This window comes from Chrysochloris asiatica, unplaced genomic scaffold (assembly GCF_000296735.1).
Source record: "Chrysochloris asiatica unplaced genomic scaffold, ChrAsi1.0 scaffold00059, whole genome shotgun sequence".
In the NCBI taxonomy this organism is placed as follows: domain Eukaryota; kingdom Metazoa; phylum Chordata; class Mammalia; order Afrosoricida; family Chrysochloridae; genus Chrysochloris; species Chrysochloris asiatica.
Genome location: NW_006408577.1, coordinates 13,199,134 through 13,208,996, shown reverse-complemented (window position 1 = coordinate 13,208,996; position 9,863 = coordinate 13,199,134). Strand labels below are relative to the sequence as shown.

At 36.4% G+C, this 9,863-nt stretch overlaps 1 protein-coding gene across 1 annotated transcript in view; it reads left to right on the top strand.

Moving 5' to 3' along the window:
• COL5A2 (collagen, type V, alpha 2) overlaps positions 1–5,622 on the top strand; it is a 214,197-nt gene extending 208,575 nt beyond the window's left edge. Inside the window, exons 52-54 of the mRNA XM_006864036.1 lie at positions 993–1,180; positions 4,256–4,495; positions 5,163–5,622. Coding sequence (XP_006864098.1) covers positions 993–1,180; positions 4,256–4,495; positions 5,163–5,309 — 575 coding nt within the window. The 3' untranslated portion in view covers positions 5,310–5,622. The remainder of the gene's footprint in view (positions 1–992; positions 1,181–4,255; positions 4,496–5,162) is intronic.
• Positions 5,623–9,863: the final 4,241 nt, after the last annotated feature.

Below are 9,863 nucleotides of genomic sequence, written 5' to 3'. Positions count from 1 at the left end.
TCGAAACTACCAGCCACTCCGCGGGAGAAAGATGAGGCTTTCTACTCCCGTAAAGATTTACACCCTCGGAAACCCTGTACAGGGTCGCTATGGATCAGAACCGACTCGACGGCACTTAACAACAACAACAAATCAACACCATAATTCAAAGGCATCATATCTTCTTTAGTCTTCCTTATTCGTGACCCAGCTTTTACATGAATATGAGAACATTGAAAATACCATGACTTGGGCCAAGCACACCTTACTCCTCAAAGTGACATCTTTGCTCTTTAACACTTTAAAGAAGTCTTTTGAAGCAGATGTGCTCAATGCAATGTGTCATTTGATTTCTTGACTGCTGCTTCCATGGACATTAATTGTGGATCCAAATAAGATAAAATCCTTGAAACCTTCAATATGTTCTCATTTATCATAATGTTACTTATTGGTCCACTTGTGAGGAATTTTGTTTTCTTTATGTTGAGCTGTAACCCATACTGAATGCTGTAGTCCTTGATCTTTATCAATAAGTGTTTCAAGTTTTATTTGAGGGATATTCTCTCTTATAATGGACTTCTGGTATGGAGTTGTAGGATCAGCCCTGGACTGTGAACCATAAGGTTGGCAGTTCAAACCCACCAGTTGTTCCCCAGAATCCCTATACAGCAGTGGTGGGGAATATCTAGCCCACCAGCTGTATAAGCTGGTGGAATCATTTGGTTTGGCCCTACCAAGGCACTCACTAGTTGGACTTGAAATTCAATAAATCTAGGAGCTTTTATAATATCAACAGAAACTTATATTAAGTGATGTTATAAATATCCAAATGGCCCTTGGCAGAAAAATGGTTCCCCCACCCCTGCTATATAGGGTCGCTATGAGTCAGAATCAACTTGACAACACTTAACAACAACAGCAATAGCTCTCATAATATTTACTAATCAGTGAGCTAGTTCTTTTGGATATTCTTAATTACATTTGATTAACAATGTTTCTATTTTGAAAAATAGGTGATTACTGGATTGATCCTAACCAGGGAGTTGTTGAAGATGCAATTAAAGTTTACTGCAACATGGAAACAGGAGAAACATGTATTTCAGCAAACCCATCCAGTGTACCACGTAAAACCTGGTGGACCAGTAGATCTCCTAACCAGAAGCCTGTTTGGTATGGTCTTGATATGAATAGAGGATCTCAGGTAATTTAACATATTTACATAAAATTGTATTCTGTACTTTACATTATTGTCATTTAATACTTATTTAGGGATGGAGCCCTGGTGACACAGTGATTAAAGCTCTACACTGCTAACCAATAGGTCAGTGGTGTGAACCCACTAGCTGCTCTGAGGGAGAAAGATTACAGTGTTGGAAGCCCTATGGGACAGTTCAATTCGGTTCTAAAGGGTCACTATGAGTAGATATTGACCTGATAGCTTTGGGTTGAGCTTTTGTTTTATGCATGCCATTCTTTTTTTATGGAATTCATTTTACCACATTTATTTTGAAATTGTACCTTATCGTAGTTATAAATGCAATATGACTTCATAAAGCTTTATTATGCATTATTGCTGTTGCTGCTGCTAAGTTCTGTTGAGTTGATTCTGACTCATAATGATCCTGTATAGGATTTCTAAGGAGCAGTTGGTGGGTTTGAACCTTCAACCTTGTGGTTTGCAGCCCAGTGCTGATCCTACAATGCCACACAAGGAATTCATATTTGCATATGATTTTTATTATGGAATATAGAAGAATAATTACTTTTAATATTACTATCCCTAAAAGAATAATTATTTTAATATTACAAAGAAATTTTAAAAGTTCATGGAAGAATGGAATTAGATGATGGACTATTTCCATGAACTTTTCTTTGAACAATAATTTTTATAATTACCTCATTATGTAAGTTTTGTAATATGATCAAATATAAGACAGTTTTGTAATTACACCCATTCCTCACTTACCTACATGTTTAGGTTCCAAAGACCAGGTTATTCTATGAAATTAGCATTATGAATGAGTCGAGACTGTGTCCCATTTTCAGTGATTGTATCCCCCACACCCACCATTGTTCGTAGTCTTTTAGGCACTGCTAGTGTGTCTCAGGACACATGGTGCTGGCATCCCTCTTCTCCACCACTGTAGAGTCTTTGGGGGTTGGTGATTTTGTAACTGGTAATTGGGTATTGTCTACCAGCCATTACCTTCTGGCTCCCACCCTGTGTTCAGATCCCACTTGTCCTTCATTCACTACCTTACCCATGTTGGGGATCTTTCTTGTCCTTCATCCACCCTGGACCCACAGCTTCAAACAAACCCCTTTCCTCTCCCTCTATTTGTTCCTCCTTCCATTGACCTCCCTGACACCTTTGAACTCTTGATGTGTTGTCCCACCATCACACTGCACATTCTGTTGATGGACCAAGGTGCTGTGGACAAATGGGAGAGGTGTCCTGTGGTTAGTATGCTTCTGTCCCTAATGGGGCCTGTAGTTTATTGTCCAGGTTGGCCTTTTGTGGGGTTCAGACCATTGGAGGTGCTCTTGAGAATTTTTTTCAAAGTTGTTGTAAATGCAAAATGTTGGATAGCAAGATAGTCGGTAAGTGATGAGTAGGTGTATATGAATTCTATTAGTATTTTTCAAAGCCCTAAGTCCCTCCTATGTTTCTATTATGGTCCAATATTCTGACTGTGATCTGAAATATACAAGTATTTCATTTCAGATACTTTTGTGGCAACTTAATACTTTGCCATTTTCCTTGTCCTCTCAGAACTCATCATATTCAAAATAAACTGCTATGTATGTGACAAGGATATGCTAGAGCCTACCACTATTTAATTAGTGGGAATTTTTTAAAATATAAAAACAAATCATTGAAATATAGTTAATACCATATTATGTGGAAAACTCAAATGGGAGGGTTGAAAGCAAAATTCAGAAAGAAAATAAGCCAGGAAGAGCCTGTAGGATATTATTTTTCATTATTTATTTTTGTTAGCTAATAGAAAAATCGATTCATACTTCCTATGACTACAAAAACAAAAACAAACCAACACCAAATTTACCGTTGAGTCAATTCTGACTTATAGCAACGCTGCATAGAATTTCTGATGTTGCTAATCTTTGTGGGACTAGAAAACCGCATGTTTCGTCAATGGTGCAGTTGGTGGGTTTGAAATGCCAACCTTGCAGTCATCAGCCATGTGCTTATCCTACAGCACCATCAAAGCTCCTTTATGTGTTTACAAGGGGACTTTGTAAGGGGGCTTCCAAAAGTTCATGGTAAATTGCCACTACATTTTTGTTCTATTTTTCCAAGAACTTTTTGAAGCCCACTCATATATAGCATTTGAGTTAAAGAATTTTATACCAGTCAGTAGTGGTTACGAATTGGGCTGCGAACCTTAAGGTCAGCAGTTCGAAACTATCAGCTGCTCCATGGGTGAAAGATGAGGCTTTCTGCTCCCGTAAAGATTTATAGCCTCAGAAACCTTGTAAGGGTCGCTATGGGTTGGAACCGACTCGATGGCACTTAACAACAACAACAGTTAATTTTTAATACTTATTATAATTTTGGGGAGTATGGTGGCTCTGTATGATAAGTACTGGGATGGACTGTGAACCACAAGGTCAGTGGCTCAAGCCCACCAGCTGCTCCATGGAATAAAGGTGACGGGTTTTGCTCCGGCAAAAATGTACAGCCTTGTAAACCATATATAGGGTTGCTATAGGAGTCCTGGTGTGGCGCTATCGGTTAATGCACTGAATAACAAAGCTGGTTGGAACTGCAAAGTTGGTGATTCACGCTCACCAGCCACTCCTTGGAAACCCTATACAGGGTTGCTATGTGTTGGAACTGACTCGACGGCACTTAACAACAACAACAAATAGCCATCCTGTGTAGGGTTTCCTAGGAGTGGCTGGTGGCTTATCCTACAGAACCACACCAGGACTTCATATTGCTCTCATAATTAGTAATACAAATAATGAGATACGTTGATGTATGATTGAACATTCAGACCAATGCTCAAATATATAACTTAAAATAAAAATAATATTATAGATTTCTTAAACAGATAGAAAACTAGATTTAAAATATTTTAGCTTTCTTTGGTTGATTATAATTACTATTGATTGTATCTCTTCTTGTTTGCAGTAAGGAATGGTTCTTAATTGTACACGTTTTTAAAAATTTTTAATGAACATATGTATTTTAGGGATTTAAAGAGCCCTTCATTCTTTCAAATAACAAAGACTCATTTTGTTTTTCTAGTTTGTTTATGGAGACTACCAGTCACCTAACACAGCCATTACTCAAATGACCTTCTTGCGCCTTTTGTCAAAAGAAGCCTCACAAAACATTACATACATATGTAAAAACAGTGTAGGATACATGGATGATCAAGAGAAGAACCTCAAAAAAGCTGTGGTCCTCAAAGGAGCTAATGACTTAGAAATTAAAGGAGAAGGTAACATCAGGTTCAGATACACAGTTCTCCAAGATACTTGCTCTGTAAGTACTTTTTAATCTATATTGATATGGTGGGAGGCAAAATTTATTGTTGCTAAAACTATTGTCATAGTACTGGAATGGGGGGTACAACTTTACAATGTGTATAAGCACAGAAGCAGTTTGCTTATAGTCTTTGTTTAGGGTAAGTTTTCATACATGAAGTAAGGAAGATATTCTAATTCAAAGCAGTAAAAAAATAAATAAACAAATAAATAAAAGGACAGAATCTCTGAGATCAATCCTATTCTGCAAACTCACATGGTTCTCCTACAACTTAATTACCTTATTTGGTCACAGTTATCTGCTTTAAAATTTCTTGATCCTGAAATATATAATTGATCTGAGGTACTTTATATTTTTTCCCCACTTACACATCTAGACTTAAAAAGAGGAAATTTTTGAATGTGTTATGAAAAACAAACAGGCTTTTCATGTTTTTAGTGATAATTTGGAAAGCTGCAAAATAATACAAGTCATTTGCTCAATTTAGAACATGAAAGAAGTGCCTGTCAGGCATATTAACTCCTCACATTATGTTATGAACTCTCCTGCATGTAAGCAGTGCTCCAAAGAGCACTGCTTTCATTTTACATTATTAAAATTGGTTGTCTAACATCTTGTTTAGTGTTTGAACATACTTTTAACACATTGCACAATTTAATTCCAGAAACGAAATGGACATGTGGGCAAGACTATCTTTGAATATAGAACGCAGAATGTGGCACGCTTGCCCATCATAGATCTTGCCCCTGTGGATGTTGGCGGCACAGAGCAGGAGTTTGGCGTTGAAGTTGGTCCAGTTTGTTTTGTGTAAAGTTAGCAGAGATACATCGACAATGACCACCACCATCAATGACCACCATAATTCACAAGAACTTTGACTGTTTGAAGTTGATCCTGAGACTCTTGAAGTAATGGCTGATTCTAAATCAGCATTGTATATATGGTCTTAAGTGCCTGGCCTCCTTATCCTACAGAATATTTATTTTACTTACAATTCTCAAGTTTTAATTGACCTAAGATATTTTTCAATACAGGAGTTTAGGTTTAAGATGACCAATGACAATGACCACCTTTTAAGATAAGTAAACTGATTAAATAAATAAATCTCCGTTTTCTTCAATTTATTTCAATATAGTGAAAAAGTTGCTTAGTATTTATGAGGAAATTCTTCCTCCTGGCAGGTAGCTTAAAGAGTGGGGTGTGTAAAACCACAACAAATGTTTATTTTGCTGCAGTTTGAAAAAGAGAAAGTAGTACCCGTTTATAACTGCTTATTCCCAGGTTATCAATTAACAGAGAAACCAAAATGTTTAATCTTGCGAATGAAATACACATATGTGTCTTAATATTGCATAACTGATAGATTCTTTAAAGAGAATCTTTAAAAATTACTGTATCAGTTCCTCATGTCTCAGAATGGAACATTTTAATAATTTGTCTCAGTGGAATTTCTGGAGCACAAAGTTGAAATCATTTCAACTTCTTATATTTTTTCTGATTAAATTTAGTCTTCTTTCTCATTCAAATTGAAAGGTACTCTTCCCCTCTTGACTCAATCTATCCATATAGATAGTGGCTACACGTGTAAACCTTTTAATACAATTGCACTTTCTTGTTTAAGAAAACATTGAATGCAAAATAACTTACACAAAAACCTTTATAAATATGTGTTCAGGACCCAAAGTTGAGATGCTTTCCCATGTACTATCTCATTATCCTGAAGACAATAAAGAAGAAAAAGATTTAGAAACTCAGAACTGTGGAGGTGTCTCAAGTCAAATGTGATGATTGGAATTAGGCCCTTTGGCCTCTCTGAACTCTCACAGAAACCAATGACCCAACATTTCTTAGCATGAGCTACCTCATCTCTAGAAGCTGGGATGGACTTACTATTCTTGTTTATATATTAGTTGTGAAACGGTGCTATGAATCTCTTATGATTACAATACTGGAGCTAGGCAGGGCTAGAAAAGTATTATTATTATTATCCTTTAATGATGGTGCTAAAAATTCTTTCTATAAAATTCTTTACAAATAAAGATGGTTTCATCAATACATTTGTGAAAATATAACTGTTAGACGTCCCTTTCCTGAGAGAAAGAGCATTGTTTCAGTACCTTTTCACTGTTCATCTGTCATACTGTATCTGGAATGTTTTGTATTACTACATGTTTCTTAGACCAGAACATGTAGATCCCCTATGTCTCAAGGTTTTTATTATTTTTCTTAATTACATTTGTTGCTCCATTAAAAATTTTTTTTTTTCTTTCAAAATAAACATCTGGGACCATCCCAAAGGACAAGCCATGCACACAACTTTAGTCATGTATCTCTGCAAAGGATCAAATTAAATGCACGCTTTTGTCATGTTGGTGGTTTTTGTTTTTGTGGAATTCCTTTGAACATACTTGCTCTGCTTTATTACCAATGGTGGAAAGAAAGGTGTTGTGGTATTCTTAATTTGTCACTTGTTTACAAGGTAGTATAAGAAAATGCCCTCCATCATGTATGTACCGGCTTATGAATGAAAATCTGCCCGCAAAACCATTGACAAAGGCAATGTAACTCTTATTCTCATTGTCTAGACCATTAAAAATGTCAGGGTTGAGTCAGAGCTACCCTATGCAAACAGAATGAAACACTGTCTGGTCTTGCGCCAACCTCATACTCATTGCTATGTTTGAGCCAATTGTTTCAGCCACTGTGTTAACCCATCTCCTTAAGAATCTTTATCTTTTTTGCTGACCCTCTATTTTACTAAGCATAAAACCCTTCTCCAGGGACTGGTCCTCATTGATATAATAAAACCTGTATATCACTGTACATGATATATGAGTATAGCCTAAATGTTTTCAGGATTTTATTTTCAATATTTATTTCACAACATCTTTGTCTTTTAAATTGCTTATTATTTGGTATCGATATCTTAAAATTGAATATTTATATACCTAAAGATTTTTGTGAGTTTTGTTTTAATTAAAACTTTCTTTAAGACCAACCTATATAGAACTATGAGTCAGAACTGACTTGACAGCACTTCACAACAACAACCTATACGGAGCATACAAGTACAGAGAGAGGCCAGAAATCTACAAACCTATTGTTGTTGTTAGGTACCATCGAGTCGGTACCAACCCATAGCGACCTTATGCACAGCAGAACGAAACACTACCCGATCTTGGACCAAACTCACTATTGTTGCCACGCTTGAGTCCATCCATGTTGCCTCTTGGCCAATCCATCTCATTGGGGTCTTCCTCTTTTTCTCTGATTGAGCGACAAGGTTGTATTCTTTCACCATACTTATTCAACCTGTATGCTGAGCAAATAATCCAAGAAATTGGGTTATATGAAGTAAAACGTGGCATCAAGATTGGAGGAAGACTCATTTACTACCTGCGATATGCAGATGATACAACTTTGCTTGCTGAAAGTGAAGAGGACTTAAAAACATTTACTGATGAAGATCAAAGAGCTCAGCCTTCGGTATGGATTACATCTCAATGAAAAGAAAACAAAAATCCTCACCACTGCACCAGTAAACAACATTCATATCAAGGGAGAAAAGATTAAAGTTGTCAAGGACTTCATTCTTCCTGGATCAACTATCAACACTCATGAAAGCAGCAGTCAAGAAATCAAAGAACATATTGCGTTAGGCAAATCTGCTGCACAAGACCTTTTTAAAGTGTTGAAGAGCAAAGATGTCAGCTTGAGGACTAAGGTGCGCCTGACCTAAGCCATAGTATTTTCAATAACCTCATATGCATGCGAAAGCTGGACAGTAAATAAGGAAGACTGTAAAAGAATTGATGCCTTTGAGTTATGGTGTTGGAGGAGAATATTGAAAGTGCCATGGGCTGCCAAAAGAACCAATAGATCCATTTTGGAAGAAGTGCAGCCAGAGTGTTCCTTAGAGGCCAAGATGGCCAAACTTTGTCTCTTATACTTTGGACATATTGTCAGGAAGGAGCAGTCGTTGGAGAAGGATATCATGTTTGGTAAAGTGGAGGGTCAGACAAATCTATAGTATGACATTAATTAAAAAAAAAAAAAAAGAATAAAGCAAACCTAATATTTTTCATCTATAGCTATACCAATTGCTATTTGGGGCTCAGGAATACTTGTCCAAATCATTCTAACGATGGTCAAATTCTTGCCTGAATTCCAGACTTACTAGTATCATTAGACCTAGTGCACCTCTTTACCTGTACTGCACACACACACAAAAAAGAAAATAATTTGCATCTCTGATAGATGGTGGCGTTAATACATATAATATTAAAAATATTCTCCAAATTAACAAAATGAAGATACATAATAAAATGTCAAAAAATCTCAAGCTGAAAAGTCCCAACTTCATAATTAAAAAATTAATAAATTCTGTCTTGGCTTGATATAATTTGCTCTAAATTGAACAAGAAATCCAGGGAAATTATAGACAATACTCTTTTCAAAATAACAATGTTATATGGCAGAAAGCAATTGCAAAACATTCTAAGGAAATAAGTGATACCTATTATACCAGTCAGAGTCTCTAGTCTGTGGCATATCAAGATTAAAATTTTTCTTTGAAATCATGGTCATTTCAGATAGACATAATAACTTGTTAAAAGTCAATTTTAAGGCTGAGCAGCAAAGCAGCAAATGAACACAATGATGTAGCCACAACAAACCAAACGCCTGTGGAGTAGGAGGCATGCCAGGAGTTGACTTTTTTTTTTTTTTTTAAATCCAAATGACTGTTTCAGCCAAGAGTAGCATTTCTTCTCCCTCTCCTATGTTAGCGTTCCCTAAGAATCAGTCTTACCCTCCTTCCTTTTACTCTCTATATTAATATATAAAGCCTATGGCTTTAATTTCTAGTGTGGTATTGTAGGATAAGCACTGGACTGCTAACCTCACGGTCAGTGGTTCAAACTCAACAGCCACTACTCAGAAACCCTATACAGGATCACTATGAATTGGAACCAACTTGATGGCATTTATCAACAACATAAACCAATAACTCCAAATGCATATAGCCAACCAAATCCTTCCTTGGAGCTTGGTAAATATATATCAAATGCTTAACTCAGCATCTTTATTTTAATGTTTCAGAGGGACCTATAGCTTAGAAAGGTGATGCCTTCTGCTACCACAAGATTTAGAGCCTCAGAAACCCGAAACAAGCTCCTATGAGTCAGAACCACATGGTTTACTATGCCAGAAATGAAAATTGAAGAGGAATGGTGTTGTATTCATTGTCAAAAAGAACAGATCCAGATCAGTCATGAGGTACCGTGCTATCTGCGATAGGATAATATACATGCACCCAAAGGGAAGCCCAGTTAATAACATTATTATTCAAATTTACGCACCAACC